The following is a 21,950-nucleotide window of genomic DNA, read 5'->3' as shown; positions in this document are numbered from 1 at the left end:
CCTGTTGCCAGTCACGTATGTGACTTTTTCTTGTGACAGAAATTCCCTAATCACACCTCCGGTGGCAAGTGAATGCTGAGTGCAATAATTGCTACGCATTTTGAAATTACAGTAAGCGATCTGTAGGTATAGCATCCTGTAGCTGCCTAATGCTTCAGATCTTTTCAGTAAGGGCTTCTGCAACATGGAAGAATCAGGTCCTTCCAAACTACCTGCAAGAAGGTCAGCATTTGATCTCTGACTCCCTTACAGACTTCAAGAAAAGAAAAAGAGCAAAAACTTCAGCCTGTCAAACTAATCAAGTGGGGGGTTGTTTATTTTCAAGTTTCTTTTCCTGAATTCTTGATTGGCTTGAAATCTCATGATAGACCAGTGAGAAACTTTTGCAGCCTCTTGGTTCATGAGTTTATTAATCATTAATTTCCCACTCTCAATCATGTTCAGATGTCAGCCCCTTTAGATCAGGCTACTTTTTCTTACCCTTATACCACATGGAAAAGCACAAGAGAAGTAAACATACCCTTTCGTAAAGTTTTCTTGCATGGGTAATTCCTCTTTGAAAGAAGGTTACGTATAGTTGCTGAATCAATGCATCGGTAACAACGCGTGTGGAAGCTGCTGCAGAATCAGGTGAGGCATGCATCTAGAGTTTGCTAACTCAGCCTTGCTAAATTCTTATGATGACAGTTTACTTTCCTAAGTGAATCACATGGTTTAACCCATATCCAAGATGCAGTAGGACTACATAAACAATAATTGCTTTCAGGCCACATTTCTACTGTTAATTAGGTTGGGCATTTGTCATTTACATAGACTGGACAGCAGAGACTAGAGGATAGACAGTCTATGGAAGTTCTGCTTAAGTCAGGTAAGGATTTTTTTCTGCCCATCTCACAACTTCTCTCTGTCTACAACTGGTTTGGAATTTATGGGTCCTCCAGTGGTAAGGACACTACTTTCGTATTCAAAAGCAGGGGCTACCACATCTCACAAGCACAAGGTGCAGACTCAGATGGGATAGAGAGCTGCAGCTGTCACTCAGGCTTGTCAGAGGGCAGCCTCAAGACCAATCCTAAGTGTTACAGATCAAGTACAAAATAGAATTGTATTAAGTACAAAATAGAAAACTCAGTATAAAATAGAAATTATAAACAATTACCAAATACCCATTTTGGCCTCTTCTACCTTTGAGATGAGCTTTTGAGTGTCCCAACTCAATGCTCACTTTCAGTTTCAGAAAAAAAAAAAAAAAAAGATTTAGTCTTGCAAAAGAACATCCATCTTAATAGAAGATCTCAGCTAGAGCTGGAGGAGGCCATAAGGAAGACTACTGGTTTCAGCTGGTCCATAAAGCCTGTCATCAGCTGAGCCAAATGACCCAAGCAATTTAAATTCCTAATTTAGATGTATATCGGTACTCACTGTGTCTTCTCCAGCTCAGTACTGCACAGGTAGGGACAGGATGTAAGATCAGAGGGCTAATTAAGTGCAGTGAAGCAACCAGTACTCTTGTATTATCATGTGCTCCATGCACTAAAATAACAGCACACATTCATTAGGCAGTTCCTACCATCACTCAGTGGATACTTGATCTGATCTTTCCCTTCCATAAGAACCACTATGTTCCTGAGGAAAATAAGGAATTTTGTTTTTCAGTTAACCAATAAGTATCTTATACCGATGCAGGGGAGAGAGAGTGTCGTTCAGCATTTCTGTTCAAAGCCGGAGAAAAAAATAATTGGGACCTTTAGAGGCTGTTAGGGTTTCTTTATATACTGCTTGCCTCAAGAGGTTTTTTTAATCTGTCCTTCAGTGTACAAAACAGCTCCCATATTCAGTATTAGATTTCACTACAGTAAATATTTCAGTAAATGAGACCTCCTTACTTTAATTCTTTCATAATTAGCCTTAAATTGCTTCCTCTCTCCCCTTATTTCTGAAACCTGTCATTACCATAAAATGCATCCAATAGCTGGAATACCCACGCTTACCCTTATTGAGGCGTTTTACATACAACAAAACCTTGAGCAGTTTCTTAACCTTCACTTTATTGAACAAAGAGCTGACACCCCTTGCCAAAAGCCAACAGGCCCTTGCTCAGCCTGCACTGTAGAACCTGACCCAAGATACACACATGCCAATTTATTGAAACCTAGCTCATCTGCTTAAACTGAAATTGCTCAGGAAGAGCAGGGAGATGCAGAAAGCCTCACTATGATAAAGGGAGAAGCTGGTAAAGAAAAGAAGTAACCGATCCCTCGTTTAGCAGTGAGTTGCAGTAATACGAGATGGGAACAGGCTGCAGAGACATGTACTGCGAGCTGCATATCATTAGCAACAAACAAGTAGCTGGATGGAAAAAGTTTGCTGAGAGACTAAATTATTTCATTTCTTGAAGATACTAAAACTTCTTCATATAGTGTTATGAAGGTAATTTTCAGCAGACTTCCTGGAGGCTACTATCTAAATGCCATGTGGGTGATCAGAGGCCAATGCCTAACTACCTGGAAAAAGGGAGAAAACAAACCCAGAACACAAACTGTATTGTCAGAAAGAAAACTGAGGTATTTTCCCCCCGTTTATGTACAGTAAAGAAGAAACAGACACAACCAAGTGGACTGAATCAGGTGAATAAAGTTGCTATTAACAGCAATCCTCAGATGTTAAGACTGTCCAAACTTGACTCTGTATTCTTGGAAACCCTTCTGACAAAAGTGTTCAGCGCACACACAACTGTGCCAATTGTTGCATTTGTATTGCACTGAAATATATTCCTTCTTGAAAGACGTGGTATCTGCTAGGATTCAGCTGAGGTCTGATTTGCATATAGCAAAGTTACCACACAGTGGAAGTCAGTGCCATCTAGTGACATTTTTTTCATCCATCTTCAAACAATCGTGTCTTAAATTAAACACATAAGCACCTCCCTCTCCTTGTTACAGTGTCAGATTAGGACTGTCCTTGCTTTCTTTTGTAAATAGTTACCTTACATTTTTATATCTATAGTATATATATATTTTTTTTATATAATTTTTTATGTTTAAGTTACAGTTATATTTGCTTAGCAAAGTGTTTTACATACAGCAAAATCTCTGAAATGTGCTTAGAGCAGAACTTGGTACTGTAGTGCCTCAAATTAAGGGACTATTTTAAAAATTTGAATACAAATTACTTTTTAAATATATATTTTAAAAATATTATTTCTAACTTGTTGCCATTAAAAAAAAAAAAAAAAAAAAAAGCTTCCAGGAATGTCTCAAGGAGGTAAGAAAGTCTTAACAAGAAATATGATAAAAATCAAGTTCTTTGACATCTTTCGGCAGAATCTCAATAACAACACCAAAAAAAAAAAAAAAAAAAAACAAACCCTACTGTTCAACAGAAAGGAAATAAAAAATAATAATGCAATGTAAGCAGCGATAATAGAAGTCACGTTTGCCAAAGTATTTTCAAGAAAAGGGCTCCAAAAACATAGATGAGTGCCTAAGATATTTACTATTAATAATACAAAGTGACAAATTCTCATAAATTACCTACATATGGTACAGGAAACACGTGCTCCTTTCTGCAGTTGAGACCATCTTCACCTCTCCTGCGAGGTTTGGGCAATGTTCCCAGACACATGGTCTGATTTTTGGGTGGTCCTTTGGAGACCAAGTTGTGGGACTCAAAGGTCCTTGTGGGTGTCCCTTCCAACATGGGATATTCTACAGGAGCGTGCATCTTACATTTCTGAACAAACAAGGAATTATCCATATCGAGATCTAATCTCAAAACACCCTAGAGAACAGACAAAGCCTTGCCTTTTTGAAAAACAAGTCAGTAGCAAAAGTCTCAGCCCAAGCCAGTTACCAATTTTCCCTTCACATTACCCTCCCACTTTCTGCAGGAAGTTGAGGAAGCCCCTCAAACATTTAATAGCATAAATAGGGATCAAACCACAAGCATGAGTTACCTAAAGCTAGGGTTAAAACTCCAAAAAGATTACAAGGGTCAAAAAATAAATAAATAAAATAAAATTAGAAATGTCCTAGGGCTATTTATCAAGATAAGGATCTGAACCATAGTAATGAATCTCCTTCCCCGTCCCTCAAGGTCTTTCCTGGTTCTCATCAAAACAGGAGAAACAAACTTTAAATTTAAGCATTATTTGCCTATTTCTGAGTGATTATTTTACCTGATTGTTTTGCTCCCTGATTAAAATTTAATCTTTCTAATGAGAAAGCAAATATTAGATATCAACTACTGACATGAAATTCCTGGCAAACATTTGCCCTAACTCAGCATTAAGACAACCAGAAATTACGCTGACAGAAACACATCCCTTAATGACCAATTCTGCTGTCCAAGCTGGCTATGGATTCAGCCACTAGATGTCTTCACTATTCAGAACTGTGATCTGCGTTACTAGTGTTTTTCTCTTCAGTGGACTCCTGCTGTGTGGGCGGAGTTACACTCCATTTTTTTTTTTCGTAAAGATTTTTCAGTTACACCTGTTTGCAATATTTGTAAGGCTATTTCCTCACGGTCATCAGTATGATTCTCATGAACATCATGGACTGGACCAGGCACTTATAACTTGGAAATTTTGGAGATTATTTCCTCCAAAATATCACATAAATACATATACTATGTTCTAACAAACATTTATGTTAACGTAGGATTTTAAAACTGCAGTATTTTCTTCCCTGGTTTCTATTTGTGGTTGTATTTGCATTATAAGCAGAAGTGGTTCTCGCTTTGGCAGCACATACACTAAAACTGGAATGATACAGAGAAGATTAGCATGGCCCCTGCACAAGGATGACACACAAATTCACGAAGCATTCCAATTGCTGTATGTGACATTCCTGTTCAACCTTTGTTTGCTTCTAACATTATGAAGAACCTCCGCATTACGTAAAATTTTTGAGAAGTTTCAGATGTTTTATAAATATTTAGAGAGAAAAGTGTGGAGTGCTGAAAAAGAGCACACAAAATCCAAACCCCCATTACTTGGCTTTAACATCATGAGCATGCTAAGGCTTGGAAATAGTTGACTCAATCTCTCATAGTGTAGGCTATCATAAATTTATATAAATTAAAACCATTCAGACATCTGGTTCTGACATCTAACAGCTCAGCTTCCTCATTTGATGATCTTTTATCAAACTAAGATTGAATTAGAGTAATACACAAAGACTGAACGAGTTTAATATACTACCATGCATACTCTACTTCTGGTATATTGTTGCTTGCAAAATCGAAGTCTCCAGTGCAGAGTATCTTTTAAAACTAAAAATCACTGGCTCTATTTGTTTCGCCCTTCTCTGGCTCTGCATACAGTCTAAGATGCTTTGCCTTGAATTGCAGATCACTCCTGATATGTTGTGAAATGATCAAGCAGTTCACGTGTCAGCCACAAAAAAAACCCTACCGCCTAACCCATCAGATTTTTGCATACTATATTGCTTCCCCACCCCTTTCTTCTGCACTGTCTTGACAGAAGAGCTAGAAAAGGGAATCAGCTCAAACCTAACAGGATGCAAGGGGGCCATCTGAACTGCATTTTTTAAACCTACAGGAACCTCTCATCTACCATGCCCAGAGAATGAAGTCTCCAGTCACGCTGATAAAAAGTATCTTACCCTATATCCTTCTAGTAATGCTGGCTCAAAGCAACTATCAAGTTTACGGTAAGATGAGGTCTTATAATTTAACGTATTTGTAGGTACTAAACATTGAGGGAAAAAAAAAAAAAAAAAAAAAAAAAACAGAAACCAAAGCAATGCTTAACGTACCTTGGAGATGATCTCTGTCTTATTTTTTTTGCTATGTCTGAGACGTCTAATGTGATTAGAGATGATTATGACAGCAATTGAAATATTAGGTACCTGGATAGACCAGAACTCTTGTACTTGAGGACTGAATGCATCTTGTTTCATGATCAGAGGCTCTGCTTGCAAGGGGGGCCACAGCATTCAAACATTTACTTGAAATCCAGGATTTCAACTAGCTCCAAACCAGACGCAGTTCACAGTCAAATTGTCCTTACCAGATAAGTAAGAATACCTTTGGTTGTTTAGCTTAGCTCAGTCTTAATTTTGATCCTGTTTTCAAGTTCAGACCTTCATAGTTTTAAAATAGAAAGGTTCTCCTAATTCAGACTGATGTGAGGACTACACTGGGCCCAATTTACTCCCAGTTTTATTTTTATTGCAGAGGTTATTTTGGTTCAAGTTCTTCCATGCTATTCTCATACAGGAGACATAAATGATACTATAGAAAGAAAGGGAGCCATATACATATGATAATAGCTGCTGGTATGGATGCACTCAGCTGCTCTTGGTACATTTCAGGTGTATCAAACAATACAGTTATCAAAATAACATCTGTTATAAGGCAATGTTAAAATTACATAAACAAACTGAACAAGCTATGTGAAGCTTAGTTGACATGCATGACTGACTGTGCAAACCTATAGCATCAAATAGCATTTTTATGAATAAAATACATCATAAATACTTGCAGGAAAGGTTAAATGAACATCTGGAGCATCTGCCTAGGAAGGGAAACCCAAATATTTGGCTTTAAAGACACAAATTACTAGGTCAGTTAGATGCAGCTGTTTCTTAAATCAGAGTGTGGTCTGAGCTCAGGGACACTACTGAATTGCTTTACAGTTCATTTCCAAGTGGCTAAACTAACATCCTTCTGAAGGTGGTGCATCCAGTGCTTATCATCTCTTTTCTACTTCAATCAAAGCCTTCTTGTCTTGTAAAAGTTAACTACTGTTTCTATTCACTTCAGAATGCCCGCCTGTGGTATCAGCTCCTCACAGTCACCTCTCCGCATTGTCCAGTTCAGTTTATTAACATAATCAGTGAACTCCCATATTCATCTGCCAGGATCCTAGATACAGTTTTTAAAACAGAATACTATTTGTATTATGCTGCTTACTGCATGAATCTTGTTTACATACAATCTACTCCACAAGGTTTTACTTTCTGATCTACATCAAAATGATTTGAGGTCCTCTGAGAGCAATACTAATTCCTTCTGCTGTTTTACTTTACTACAAATATCAGAATTGTGTTTATAGATGAATTACAGAAGAAAAACAAAACCAAAACAAAACAAAAAAACTTTGCAAGCCAGTCTCTCTCTCTCTAGAAATACATATATACACATTTAAATCAATGTTCTGTATTTACATTTTAGCCACAGGTTTCCAAACTTTTTTTTTTTTACTTTTATTATTTTTAAAAAGTAAACTGAAAGTTAAAGCCAAGTTATTTAAGCTTCGCTTGTTGCAAATCTACCTAAAGTTTCCTGAACTCCTAACAGAAACCAAGTTGACAGTGGCAGATTTCATATACCAAGTTAATGCCAAGCCAATCTTTGAGATCTTTATATTAGAGAAGGAGAGCTAAACAAGTTTTGATAATTTACAAACAGATGGACCTTCCCTTCCTCCCACACCCAATAATTTTAGTCCAGATAAACACTGTCTCTTTTGAAAGACGACAACATAGGTTGTTCCCACCCAGTTTCACTGAAAGTGGTGGTTGTAGCCTAGACAGCATACATGAAGTCGACGCAGCATTTTATAATGACAGAAACAAAACCCAGAAAGTCGCCTGTCATCCCAAGAAGCCCCAGCCAATAACTATGTATGTGCACGTGTCCACTATTGGTAGACAGTTCCGCAAACACCACCTTCGCTATTGGCCTGCTGTGCAGCACAGTCTGCACATCCTAACATTCAGCTAAGTCAAAGATTTACATCCCCAAGTTCCAGTCATTAAAATATAACAGTGTGTTTTCTGCACTTACATAGCTTTCATCAAGGAATTGTTATTTAAAAAAATAAAATAAAATATTACACAGCTGTATTTTTAAGGCACGGGGCAAAATAACTGAAAAGGATCAAAATGAAATTTCTGTTAGCTAAATAACATTCTTAGTCATTTTACATATATCACAATTTATTTTTTTCTAAAATGTTTTTAAATCATTCTTTGGAAAGCTTTCTCTGAAACTGGGGGAAATCTGACAAAGACCTATAGCCAGGAGTCACTTACAAAGTCTTCTGTATTGTTTCTCTTCCTTAGTACATCTTTTCTCAATTCAAGGAGGGAGTATATTTTTCCATGATTCCTCCTCATACCCTATTTCCTATTTGGTTAAATTCTAAAGGAATTTTGCTAAAAGTAATGAAGAACTTCATATTAAACCTGAAAAACCCTACACATCAATGCACTTTCTGCTATAGTTTTTTGCTATAATCTGATCGGAATTAGAATTTTCCCAGAGAGTTAGACTTGAGCTGTAACTGTTGCTAGTGCTTCACTGTGGTCACAGATAGACCCAAAAGTCGGATTTGAGCCTAAATATAGCCATTTATTTCTCATGAATGATTGACATTTTATACTTCAGCCACTATCTGCCTTCAGAAATCATGCATATGACATTTTATCTCACCCCTTAGTTCTCTTCAAAACAGCAGAGAAAAACAAAAACAAACAAACAAAAAAGATAAATCCTTTAAAACTAAATGTCTCTGAAATTCCAATCAGTAAGTCTTAGTTTACTGGAGTTCTTAGATGACAATCTGAGAATGACACCTTTTAGAATACAAAGATTAGAAAGCTCAAATTTTAGCTATATTTTTCTTCTAATGGGTTGACTTAGATAAGTAGAAAGCTGTCTCCCATAATCTTTGCTCAACAGATCATGTCATGACTATGCTATTCTCTAGAGCATAAGGATAACGAGGAAAAAAATAAAAATGATTTTAATAAAAAAAAATGTCATGAGTATTTCATTATTATACATGCTTTCTCCTGAAATTCTTAACCTAGCAGTACACTGTACAGATTTTCCTTACCTGTAAAATTAATCCTAGGTTCAGCAGAGCTTGGCTTGCCACAGCCTATCCAGGAACATGCTCAAGTGACCTAAAATAAAATTTGCTTTTGGTAAAATTGAATCTCACCATGTACTGTAAATTTGAAGGTGATATATAAATCTTTCATGTTACAGGTTCTTTTATCCTCTTGAAAACTGCCCATTCAAATATTTACTATGAACACCCATATACATACATACATATATTTATAAAACACTGAAACCTTCAGGCTTGATATAAAACCTTGTAGCTGGTTTCAGGTCTCTACTCAGAACAGCATTCTATGAAAGCATAATTCAATACATTTTGCAATGTGCTTGCACATGTACAATATAATTGGCAGATAATGTCTCTAACATTGACTACTCAGCAACCACAGCAGGACAGAAAAAAATTAAGATACGCTGTAAGAGGAAAAGTATTCCGAGCCATGTTTATGCTTATTCACTAAATAAGGCTTATTGAGTGTTTCCGTCAAATGACAATCAATAAACAGAATGCAAAAGGTTCTTTCTCCTTATCAGCTATTGATTTTTTTATTCCCTTTTAAGAAATATACATCTCTTCTTGCCTCAGAGATTACGGTTTATATTGTTATTTAAATCCCAAATCTTCACTGAGACCTAATGCTGCTGAACGTTCCTTCCAGCAATCTGTGAAAGATAATTTAAAATTTGTCTCAGCAAATATTTTACTCAGCAAAAAAGTCCAAAATATTTCAGTTTTACAAGTATTTTTTTTTCCCCACTGTTTGTTATTCACATGAAGTTTATTTGCTACGTGGGATTTGGCTTGGGAGATGAGAAAGTTTAACAAGAGATTATGGGGTGTGTTCTTTCTGAATGTCCACACTTGGTTGTTAAAGACACTATACTATAAATAATAATAATAATAATAAAGTAATAAATTATCTATTTTTTTTATTATTAAACTTCAAAATAATTCTAGCTGACAATTTCCTAAAGCCTAAATAAATACTTCTTAAATCTTATTCATTAAAAAGTCACAGAACATAAAAAAAAAAAAAAAAAAAAGCAATTACAATCGTTTTTCATCTTCCTATCATTGTTTTGTCATTGGAAGAAAAGAAAAAAAAAATTACTTGAAGGCAACCTAAAGCCCAATCATTTTACACCTTTAAAATAAAGGTCTTTTTGTAGGTCCTGAGGATGCTGTACAAATATGTACTGAAAAGCAATCTGTAGCTTGCATAGCTCCTGTTTAGCAAGTTCAAAAGGATTCTGCTTGACTGACAGAAGAAAAAAAAAAAAAAAAAAACATTACCAAAAAAAAAAAGCACTAAATCAAATAATTGTGTTTACCTACCATCCACAGGCTGCTTGTAAGGGATTCACAAATGATAACTAAAAAATTAAATAAATTTTTAGTAAATTAAATCTCTTCTCCAAAGTGTACAGCTATACTGAGAAGGGGGGTAAAAAAGTACAAACTAGAGGAAATGCAAGACCAAGTAAAACCCTGAAAGAATAGGAGGCTTTATTTACTGGGGTTAATTGACAGAAGGCTGCCAAACTCTTTCACCTGCATCAGCAGATGGAAATGAAGGCTAAAAATCTACAGGTGTGTACAGAGCAATATCACATAATGAGCCTCTGCTGGTCAGTGAGATGGGAGGACTCCTGCCAAGAAATCATGGGCAGGCAGCAAAACTACCTCAGTCAGTGACAAGTACAACTGAAGATCTCCCGCATTGTTTTCCCCAACCTCAGTGACATGCTACTCAAGTGGCCTTGCGAAGAAAGCAAGAGCATTGGACTCAGATCCACTAGGTGGCAGGAAATTTTGCTTCAGAAACATAATTTTAGCAAACGTAGTTATGTTGTAGTTACACTAGCATGGTGAATAATCACGACCAGCTGATGAAGGAATAAAATCGTGGCAAATGTTGGTATAGATATTTGGGAAAACTGGAATGCTTTAGAGCAATAGGTAACATCCACAAGACATGTTGCTTTCCAGTTATCCACAAAACTAATGTTCATCTGAGTTCATGGGATAAAGTACCCTGTTGTAAGTGAATGCAGAGAATTTGCTAAATGCTGACCAACAGCAGCAAAGTGCTAGCTATCCTACTGTGAACGCTATTAATACATTTCTGCTCAAAACTCGCTATTATTGAATGCTCTAAAATTTATTTCTGGTGTGGAATAGTCTGAGATTTTTACCAAAAGGGCTCGCAAAGTAGAGGTCATCTGATCAAAGATTTTTAATATGACTTTCCCAAGTTCTTAAATATACCATCCAGGTATTCACAAGAATTGCTGCACCACTTGTATAAAAATCCTTTCTGGCATTGCAGGTGAGACAGTCTTCCTGAGCCATTTGACATCACAGTTAGATGCCACCTTGGGGCCCAGAGGCTCCGTCCCTTGAAACAGCACTGGCTGCTGACAGACAGATCCTTCCCTTCTCCACACTGCTATTTCCTCCCATACGCCTTTCTCCTACCTACGAAACTTTTCTTAAAAATCTTTACTGTTTTTTCCACTCCCCTCTACCAATTGGAAGATACAGACACACCTACTATTTCTTGCTCTAGAGTTGCTAGCAACCACTCTCTTCAGTGCACAAGCACTCTGATGATAGGGAGCTCTTGGATATCACATAGTTTTTATTACTTCTACTTATCCAAAGAAATCAAGCACTACAAGAAACATAAATCTTTAATAAAAGCTCCAGACTTTCAATACTAAGACCCAGAGTAAAGGTGACATACCAGAGTTTGAACACCGAGTTTAACAAACTTTTACAAAAGTGAAGAAACAGAGAGAGGATATATTTATAATTATTTTCATTATTTCAATTATGACATATCACTACCAAAACCAACCAACCAAACAAAAAAAACCCTTTACTTTTGCAAATTATCAAGAACTGTGAAGTAAACAATAACCTGAAATAAATCTAAAATAACAGAAAAGATCTTTGAGAAGGATGACAGGAAAACCTTCTCGGTATATGTTACATTTTTTCTCTCCAAACTTCAATTTCAGAGTTAGCTGAGATATAGACTGATATTTATGTTGGACAAATAAAGTGGATTTTAACAATCTTCCTAAAAATGAAGGAACCAAGAAGTCTTGATTTATCTGCAATGAGCATCCCATACAGAGATAAGATCTGAAAGTGGACAAGAGAAGTCTTGCATACTGAGAGAGAAAAGAAACTGATCAGTGTCATGGAGAGCATATAACAGACCCCACCACCACTATGATTTTTCTCATATTTTTCTTCTTTTATAGGATTTGATGCCAGTGACTGTCCAGTAGAAATTCAAGTTCAAAGAAACTCTGAATACGTAACTAATATTGGTAACTCCTTGATCATATACTGTCCAGTCCATTACTGCAAGGAAAGACCCTTCATCCAGTGGTGCAAGATAGAGGCGCATAAATGTGTGCCGCTGGATAACAGCAAAGCAGAATGGAATTCCACTGTGTTTATTCTGAAGTTTTTCGCCATTCACCAGAATGATAGCGGGATGTATCGCTGTCAAGCAGTAACAGGCAACTTCTTCAGCGAGAGCAATGAAATAAAGGTTATTGTTGAAGGTGAGGCCCCTGTGTTACTAAAGAGCCCTTTTAAACAAATGGATTCCATGTACAGGAAAGTTCACTCATGCTGCATGATGGCTTCTCCGAACAAGTTTGTCTGGTGTCGTAGGAATAGCACAAGATCAGTTGTGCTGGTACTTACCACATTCTTCATGCTTCTATCTTGCTTCTCGGTGCTGGGGAAAGAACAAAATAAAGAAATAAAAGGAGGATCTGGAAGAGAAAAGCAAAGCTGCTGACAGCTAATGGCCATTAGTGAACTATTTGATTATTTAAAAATATTAGTTGGAGCAAAGAAAGACTGGTTATGTGTTATAAGGACTAGACAGGATACAAATGGTCATGTATTCATAGTTGGCAATGCCACACAACAGCAAAGAGGACATAGAAATTCAAGCCTCTTGCTTAGAATAATCTTGCCACAGAGTAATAAAGTATAGTTTTGTACCCAAGAAGTTCAAGAGCGGGAAAGATCACAATACCTTTAAATGCTCTTAAGGATTTAAGGGCAAGACAGACATTCCTATGAATTTAGGCAGTTGGGATGCCAAGTCTAGATTATGGTGAGCCATGTATGCCCTCCTCAATATTGCTTTGCAGCTATAAAGTGGTCTGTGCAGCTATGGTGTCCTATTGACCCCAGGTAGCTGAGTTATGAAATTGTTCTGTTGCTAGTTCCTCTCCTGGTAAGTTCATGGACTTTAATACCTTGTTTATTGACACAGGAAATGCTGTAGCAAAGGGAGCAATGTCAAAATTTATGGTTGTAATGTGGTAGCAGACACAGTATTTCCCCAAATAACATGATACAGGTTTTCCTTGGATGTGAGAAGAGCAGAAGACATCCTTGAGTGACTACAGAATGGTATATTCACAAATACCATTCCATGAATAAGTGATGTAATCAAGCATTTGCGAAATATTTCTTCTCTTGTTCTATTTATTTGAATGCCAGAGGTCTGAAACACAGAACTGCTCTGTCAGCTGTGGAAGACCAGCACTTCATTCCTCTTCTCCCAAAATACTGTGCCCTTTGCTGGATTTTGTTCCCTCTTCCACCATCAAGCTGAAGGAGAGGTTTGTCGAGACTTCAGTGTGTGGTGCAGAGTACACAACTGCAGAGCAAAATATCAAGTTGCTGTTTCATTTCCCTGTCTTTCTTTTTTTTTTTTTTTCAGAAAAGTCTGAGAACATTATCACAACTTCATCAGAAAGTAAGTTCTGATTCTTATTTCCTTTTCAAGAGGAGGGAAACAATTTGTGTTGCTATAAATTTCCTAAGTAGGTTGTTTTACATAGTCAAGACAAATCAAAACTCATTGCTGAAGAACCATTGCTTTCTTCCTGCTTGAACAAAATACAGTCTCAAGTGTCACAGTTTTCAAGCCCACAACTGTCCAGCAGATAGCAGTGACAAAGACAATTAAATTACCTCCTGCTGTGGTAATCTATACTTCCAACATGCTCTTTAATACCCCAGTGACACATATGGCTTATACTTACAGAACATTAGGAATCACAGTACACCACCACTTTAACATACCCTGAAGTATGTTTTTTTACTCACAGTTGGTTATTGTTCCCAGTACAATTACTGTGAACAGCAACTCAAGCCCATATAGGGTTCATCTGCTCTGTCTGTTCTGTGATGCTCTTTCTGCATTTCCTGCATCAGAAGGCAGCAAACCTCAAAACTGTGCATCAAGAATCCTTATTTGTAAGAAAGTGCAGTAACATAAATTAGGCATATGACTATCAATACCTTTCTCACACCGTTTTCATTCCCACATGTAGGATACAAGGACAGTTCCTACATTCTAATGCATTTCCCCTGATAAAGAGATTTATTTGCTGAATGATGCCATGGGTGTATACTATAACAGCATTCATTTCCAGGCTTGATCATCACATATTTTCATCACAGCTGATACAAACTTGTCAAAAAGCTTCTTATTTTTGTTCTTGCTGTTGTTTACAGTGCAAAGACTACAGAAAAAGAAGACAGACCATAACGTTAAAATATATTGGAAGTTTAGAGCAGTGCTTTAATTCTGATCCTTTGTTTCTGCCAGCCTTGTGCTATGCATCATTTTTCAATGACACTTTCCATGCACTTTTCCTTCCAGTACCTTCATGCTTGGTAATATACCAACGAAGATGGTTATCCTGTGAACTGATTGCTGTTCCAAACTACAGAGTGCTTTAGTTATATTAAGAAGTCAGTTGCATCAGAAAGAAGAAATGCTGAAAAAAAAAAAAAGTTAAATATTATTCTATTATTTTATGCTAATACATGTTAATGCAATTTTAGATACCACTAGTATATCAGAAGAGTCCCAAGAACCTGGAAAAAACAAGATATTGCACATTATTTATTCTTCAGTATCCGTGGGTCTATGTTGTCCATTCATCTTCATATGCATGTTTTCATGTCTCAGAAGGCACCATGGTGAGGAATTTTACCATATAATTTTTTTTGGTTTGTATTTTATCACACTTTTTTTCACAGTTTAAAGTTCCATTCAAAGCTCTACTGTAATCCCCTAGTAATTACCCCATTTAATTTCTGAGATGTCTTTGTCAAGTGCACCAGTTAAGGTACTGAATTTTTTTAAAAATAATTTGTCCTAAGTATTGTTCCCTTGCAGAGAGACCAGGAATGGAAGTAAAGTGAGAACAAATCAAATACTCAGACTTCATAATAATTGGAATTCTTTTTACCATTTTTTGAACACCAACTTAGACATAAATAGGACTGTCAACCATATAAATGCAATCAAGTTCTACCCAGTTACTTTTCTATATTTCTACTTTTCTTTCTGAAGTATGAACTTGTTACAGTATTAATCGCTCCTGTTTTATGGGAACTCTTACACAGCTTCCATACTCTAAATCAAGAGTCGATTTTGGAGTTTCACGTCTTAAATTAAGTAATTATTTGCCTATTATAATCCGATGGATTATTTTATTTTAGGAAAATGAAATTATTTCCTCTTGCAAAAAAATTAGCATGTTTTCTTATAAGATGGCTTGGTGATTTTTCCATGCCTTTTCACTGAATAGAGAGAAAACTAGCCAGAAGTACACTGGAAATTTCTCTATTCCTCTTCAGAGAAGCTCTGAGGAGCACAGAAATGCATTCTAAAAACATATTGTTTTATTTTGATTTGTTTTTATCAGAACAGCAATTCCTAAATCCAGTTTGGAAATAGATTTTTATTCTTTGAGGTGCACTCAATAAGGGAAGGACTGCTTTACTAGTTAATACTCTTTCCATGAGCAGAAAGGCATCATCTCAATGCTTATTTATTGAAACATCCTTCTTTTTTTCTTCTTCTTAGCAAAGCAAAAGAGAACTCCATTGACACCGCAGAGACTAGAGAGCCTGGTATGTTTAAATTTTGCCATTACTGAAACCTGAAACTGCATAATCATATACTGAGAACAAATCTTTGTGTACTATAAAATGTGGAGTAGGATGAGGGACAGATTTAGTGACCCTCTTGGTGCCTGTACAGAATGACTTCCCTGGTGTGAGATATCCCCTTGGTTGAGCTGAAGGAAGGAATTGAGAGTTGTATCCACAAAAGTACTGTAAGCATCTAAACTCCTGTTAAAATGTATTAATTTGTAGGCCCGTTCCAGTAAGAATTTATGTACATCTGTTGATGTACCTCTGTTGACCTGGTTTTGACTGTCTGCATAAGACAAATGATGCACAGAGTAAGGAAAATGATTGAAAAGAATTTCCTGTGTTGCTAACATCAACTCACTCAGCTCTTGTAAACAGTTCTAGAGAAATTAAATGGGCAGAAGGCAGAACATGAAAGATGCCACAGGAGCTGACAGCTATCAGTCACAAGGGAAGTATTGGCAGGGATTGAAGGCCACCAAACAGATTGCAGAGCTCCCAAAGGGAGAGGTGGGAGAAAGGAAATTAAAAGCAGTAGATTCTAAGTGGTTAGAAAAATGGATGTCAAAGAGGATTTCTTTAGAGAGAGATGAATTTATGGAGGAATTTGCAGATTTTGGGAGAAGGAGAAAGATTTACTTGGAGAGTAACAAGACAAAGAGGATAAGAGGCAAGAGATCAGGAAATGGGAGAATGGGTGTAATCAGGATAAGATAGTTTGGTATTTGTAGGTGAAAGTAAATAAGAGTTAATAGGACTGGAAGGAAAAGCCTTGATGAGTGGTACAGAAGTGCTCTCACAAGGATAAACCAGTTTTTCCTTAAGTTGAAATCAGGCAAGGAAAGACATGACTGAATTTGGGAAGGGAAATGGAGAAAGGCTAGAGATACATGTGGTTTATAACTTATTTCAAAGATCAGCAGAAAATCCAATGATCAGATGAGTCCAATGCACCTGAGTTCAAAAGCAGTTTTAAAGGGACACAAAAAAAAAGAGTAAAATTTATATGCCCCCTATTTAGCAGGAGCACAAGCAATAACCAGATACGCACAGAGCTATACCCTGTTCTGCTTTTCACAGGTCAGAAGTCCAGCAGCTGTTCCATCCCACACTGCTGGGACAACTCAAGCTTCAGATGAAAGCTCTTTGCTTTACTGCTCCATGGCTAGCCCACAGCAGCTCTTGTATGCCAACACAATTTATGACAATGATGTTCCTCGCTGGAATGCTAAGAGGACAGTACCTAATGCACCTAATGATCCTTCCATCCCAGCTTCACCTGAAAGCCCAGATGTCCTCATATATGCTACACTAGATCATTCTGCTTCTGCAGAAAAATGCCAGAGAAGGGAACTGTCTGTAGAAAATGAATTTACAGAATATGCCTCCATTAATGTAAATAAATAAATATAACAAGGACTTCTCCAGACTACCATTTTGCATGCTGTCTCAGATCTAGCTTCCCTCCAGGATGCTGTTCCTTTATCTCCCAGGAAAACTTCCTTTTTGTTTAGAAGAACCTGTGGATGCTCCCTGCTACATACCGGAATTCAAAATACAGTCCATGCTGTGTGAATAGGTGGGTATTTCCATTGTGTATTTGTCTCTTAAAGGGGCGAATAAAAAGAAACAGTCAACTTTTTCATTCTTCCTTTGTTCAGGACTCTGCTTCTAGTGTGACCTTGATTTGGTTGTGGTTTGAAAATAGACAAAGGAGAAGAGGAGGTTTTTCCTAGGATATAAACATGTAAAATGAATCCATGAGGAAGACAACACTGAGACAGATTAATTCCTCCCAAGTAAATGCTAAGCATGTGTGTGGGACATTTTTTTTTCCTGAGTTTCTAAGATAATCATCCCAAGATGATTATCTTAGAAACTAAGATACTTAGAAACTTCATTCCAGTTTTTCTCCCTGAAAAATTCTCTGAACACCATGAATGTCTAATCTTCATATTAACCAAAATCTTGTTAACACTCGTTTGCTTGTTTCTCATGGGGAACAGGAGGAGGAAAATGTTGTTTTCCTTTTACAAAGAAGTCAGAAGATGTGCGACAAAATGTCAAAATGCAGTGTTCTCTTTTTTTTTGCTATTGGTGCGATGATTGGTTAGTTAAGTTAATGCATATTGCTTTTGTCCGTGATGAATCAAAGTAAATAAATGATGAGCAGTGACCGACTACAGCCAAAATCAAAAACTTCTGTTCACTAGTAGCTGTGTGCAACTGTGTCACACTTAGCTTGCCACCCAGCACTGGCAGAAGAATATCATTATATTTCATGCTCAGGTTCATTGGAAAGAAGATAAAAAGGATATAAATGCCAAAGCACCATTTGAAGTTTGAGAAGAATGCTCACACCCTTCTTTTGCAGCACTGTGCAGCTAGAGCTTGGATACCACACATCTCTTCCTGCAAAATAATGCTCTGAAAAATTACTCTTAGCAATGTTGGCACCAAGAGGTTTACAGAAGCAAATGGGCAGTCTTCAAACTGGTTAAAAATTTAGACCACAGTTGAAAAAAAAGGATATACCAGTCCTCAGGGTGCACATAACACACCAGATAATTTGTGCTAAACTTAGTAGAAGAAAGTCAGGCTCCTCTGTCTTCATAATTTACCTTGGTACAGTTCCAGCTAACACCAAAGCTGTTATCAGATACACATTAACCCTGGTATATGGATAATTTAGATGGTTTACTATGCTTATGACTCACTTGTACTTCATCCCCCTCCATCTCCTCCAAACCCAATCATGGTGTCTGTGTGGAGAAAAATCAATGGATTTCTGCACTGGTAATTAGTTCAGGCCACAAGGTATGTTGACTTTTTTTTTTTTTAATATATAACTTATCAATCCAATAAATCACTGATAAACCTCATTAAAAAAAAAAAAAAGTGTGGAAAATTATCTCCTAGAAAAGTTCATTAGCTTACATATGAAATAGTTAATTGCATTTATTTCTCAGCTGATAGAGGCAACAATATTTTTTATAGATTTCAGAATACAAAGAAACTGTCTCTCTGAAAGAGCTTCTACGTCAGTGGTCTTAAACTGAAAAACACGGACTGCCATTCAGTGAAGAGAAAGCCTCAGCAAAAGGCATCAAACTTCTCTAATTTCTTTCTATGACCTGGACACTGGCCTTGAAGGCAGAAAGGGAAAAGGCCATCCTTTCAGGAACAAGTACAAGTGAAACCATATGTTTCTCACGGATGTTTTGCAATATAAATACTCCGCTCATACCATAGTACATAGAGAGAAGAGTCCAAAGTCCCTCTGAGAGATGAAGGGGTGCTGGGTTACAGGCAGGTTATCTGTGTGACTTCCCAGCCAGCTCTGAGGTGCATTCACCCGGACACACACAGCTTTCCCTCTGTCACCCCAGCCAGCCAAAAGCATCAGCAGCTCTGCTCAGAGCAGCCCCAGGATGATGCCCTGGTGACCAAGAGCTACAATGAGACTGAGTGCATGCATGAGAAGTACTGCACAACCCCCAGCTGCAATGCTAGTGAGATCTGAACGTGACACGTTTTACCCTTAGAGCAAGGCATGGCTTAAGAAGAGGTCCCCAGAGAGTCAGGTTTGATTTGGGAGATGAGATTTTTGTAGATAAACAGGAAGCACCTTACCACCTTACCATAAAATGTGCTAGCATAGAAAAGCAAAGCACAGGAGTCTGTGGTAGGTTCTTTTTTTTTTTTTTTAAGCAAATACATCGAGAGTCTGTCTTTTGAAGGAGGGAAGCAAGAGGTGTTGACTGAAACCATCTACCATTTCAGTCACGAATTTCTGTGTACCCTTTCAGTCAAGAATTTTCATGTTCACCTTAATCATCTAGTCTACCTCTCAGAAACACAACGGTTACATTTGAGACATGACACCTAACAACAGTTGTGCTAAGGGTCAGTGGATGGCCTTCGAATTTTCTGGAGTAGCATCCTACTGACAGGGCAGGACGCCAGTGGAAGCAGTGCAGTCTCACTACTTGTTGCATGTGCTCAGTGTGTGACTGAAAGAAGCCAATACCAGTGTTAAATCATCCACATGACCACTATAACCTGTTGAAGAAAGCAAACAGGCATGGGATGCATTCTGTGGGGGATGTACAGCACCTGTGCAGCCTCCCTAAGATGTAGCCCAAGGGCATCCAGCCTACACCAGATAATTTTCTACTTCTTGACTTCCCTTTTCTATTTTTGCACCAAATACACGGTGCAGGTATAGTCACACAGGAAGCCCAAAGAACACAAAGCTGTTCTGCTCTGTTACACCCACACACAAGCATGGAAGGAAAATAGCAAAGTCTGCGGAGCTGAAGGACTGTAAGTGCATGTTACTGCTCTTCATCATGATCCAGTGACCTTTTCCTGCAGGGGAGGAACATGCAGCTGCACTGCCTGGTTACTCTCTCCCAAGCAAGGCTGCACAGTACATAAGTCTCTTACAAGCACAGATGGAACAAATGGGTTCTTAGACTGTAACACACACCGACCCTTCTAGTTTCATTTTCTCCAGTTATTCCCTCAAAGACTCTTGCTTCTAAGAAAAAAATACATATATATATATATATATATATATAAAACAGTGTCAGGTTTATTCACTTCCCTACTCTTGGGCCCCAAAGATCTATGGATCTATGAGATGGGACTGCTTCTGGCAAACAACAAACTTTGCCATACTGCTAGATCAAGCAACAGTTTGCCAAGCCTTGCTTCTCCAATTACCTGTTTTGAAATATTTCTCCCCTACACCTCCACAATATTCTGCCCTCCATTTTGTATAATAAGGTGCACAAGCAGTGAGGAGTGTGCAGAAGGAAGTGGTACAGCTAAAACTACTTGAAAGATGAAGTTTGCATCTCTGCATAAAAGGCATAATCTTGCATATGGGATCTTCCCAAAATCCACTGCTAACATTCCCTGGGTCTCCCTATAATCTGTGTCTTAAGGGGAAACAGGGCACACAAGCACAGGGCTGAGCCCTGGCACCAGGCCACACCACCAGGCTGGGTGCACAACCAGGCTGAGGGGAGAGGCAAACATCCATTTCCACGCCTGGCCTGTTCCCCAGCCTGCTCTCTGCAGTGGGTTCCCCATTCCACAGCCTCCATAGATCTGTTTCCCTACTCTGTTTCAGATCAACAAACACCAGCCCAGGCAAATGGGAACCACAGGCAGTGGTGAGGGATGAGAGACAGGAGCAGATCTCGGGGGAAAACAGAGCAGGAAAAGCATACCTGAAGGGATGCACAAAAAAGGATCGCTAAGGAGAACCACCAGCACCTAGCGGACAGCAGTTTTCTATTGAGCTTGAGATGTAAGGCTGCCCAGGGAAGTGGTGGAGTCACCATCCCTGGAAGTCTTTAAAAGACGTTTAGATGTAGAGCTTAGGGATATGGTTTAGTGGGGACTGTTAGTGTTAGGTCAGAGGTTGGACTCGATGATCTTGAGGTCTCTTCCAACCTAGAAATTCTGTGATTCTGTGATTCTGTAAGCAACTGCATGTCCCTCAGTACAGGCAAGAATTTGTGAGGTTAAGAACCCTCATTTTTGAGTGAGTTTTAAGTGGTGACTAGTATTTTTCAAAAACAAACAAACAAACAAAACCCTACACCCGAGGCAGGCCTGCTCATGTGTGCTCATGTGCAGTTCCTGCTCACATAATGAAAAGGAAATGCCTAGGAACCAAGTAAGGCTGGATGGTTTCCATTCACACAGGCCAGTGGTATGTCATCTGTGTGAATCTACTGCACTCATACCCTTTCAGTTTCACACAAGTGATCTTACTATGCCCTTTAAGTTCCAAACCACTGTAATTTACTACCTAGCCTGAAACCCAAAGTCCTATTCTGCTTTCTCCCTTCCCAATGTGCACACACATCTCCAGGGATCCACAAATAGAATACTGCTGCCATAGTTACTGTAACATAGATAAAGAAATGGAAAATCAATATTGGAAACATCATTAAGAGACTGACCTTTTAACTATTATGAATCTTGGCCTGTGAGACAGAGGACTTCATGTTATAATGAACCTGTAGAGTTAATTATACAAGTTTTGTGTCATTAA

The 21,950-nt window shown here is 37.9% G+C and overlaps 2 protein-coding genes and 1 non-coding gene across 20 annotated transcripts in view; 2 read left to right on the top strand and 1 right to left on the bottom strand.

Moving 5' to 3' along the window:
- The first annotated feature begins 4,731 nt into the window (after positions 1-4,731).
- LOC113842464 (U6 spliceosomal RNA) lies at positions 4,732-4,838 on the top strand. Its single transcript, XR_003494999.1, has one exon. It is a non-coding gene; the product is annotated as a U6 spliceosomal RNA (small nuclear RNA).
- A 640-nt stretch (positions 4,839-5,478) lies between these two features.
- Positions 5,479-18,057, top strand: BTLA (B and T lymphocyte associated). The gene is made up of 6 exons (XM_005017789.6): positions 5,479-5,675; positions 12,154-12,462; positions 13,644-13,679; positions 14,777-14,914; positions 15,807-15,853; positions 16,958-18,057. Exons 1-6 carry the CDS (start codon positions 5,591-5,593, stop codon positions 17,282-17,284), a joined length of 942 nt encoding a protein of 313 aa, XP_005017846.4. The 5' UTR covers positions 5,479-5,590; the 3' UTR covers positions 17,285-18,057.
- LOC101789532 (OX-2 membrane glycoprotein) overlaps positions 11,557-21,950 on the bottom strand; it is a 49,956-nt gene continuing 39,562 nt past the window's right edge. For 7 of the 18 annotated variants that reach the window (XM_072024775.1, XM_072024765.1, XM_072024752.1 and 4 more), the window contains one exon: positions 11,557-14,709. The gene's annotated coding sequence lies outside the window, so the exon portion shown is untranslated. Of the gene's footprint in view, positions 14,710-21,858; positions 21,916-21,950 lie in introns of all 18 variants that reach the window. The other 11 variants (XM_021271141.4, XM_021271146.4, XM_013097797.5 and 8 more) reach the window with 11 other exon arrangements.

The sequence above is a fragment of the Anas platyrhynchos genome, chromosome 1 (genome assembly GCF_047663525.1).
Source record: "Anas platyrhynchos isolate ZD024472 breed Pekin duck chromosome 1, IASCAAS_PekinDuck_T2T, whole genome shotgun sequence".
Classification (NCBI taxonomy): domain Eukaryota; kingdom Metazoa; phylum Chordata; class Aves; order Anseriformes; family Anatidae; genus Anas; species Anas platyrhynchos.
This window is presented reverse-complemented; position numbering and strand designations above follow the sequence as displayed.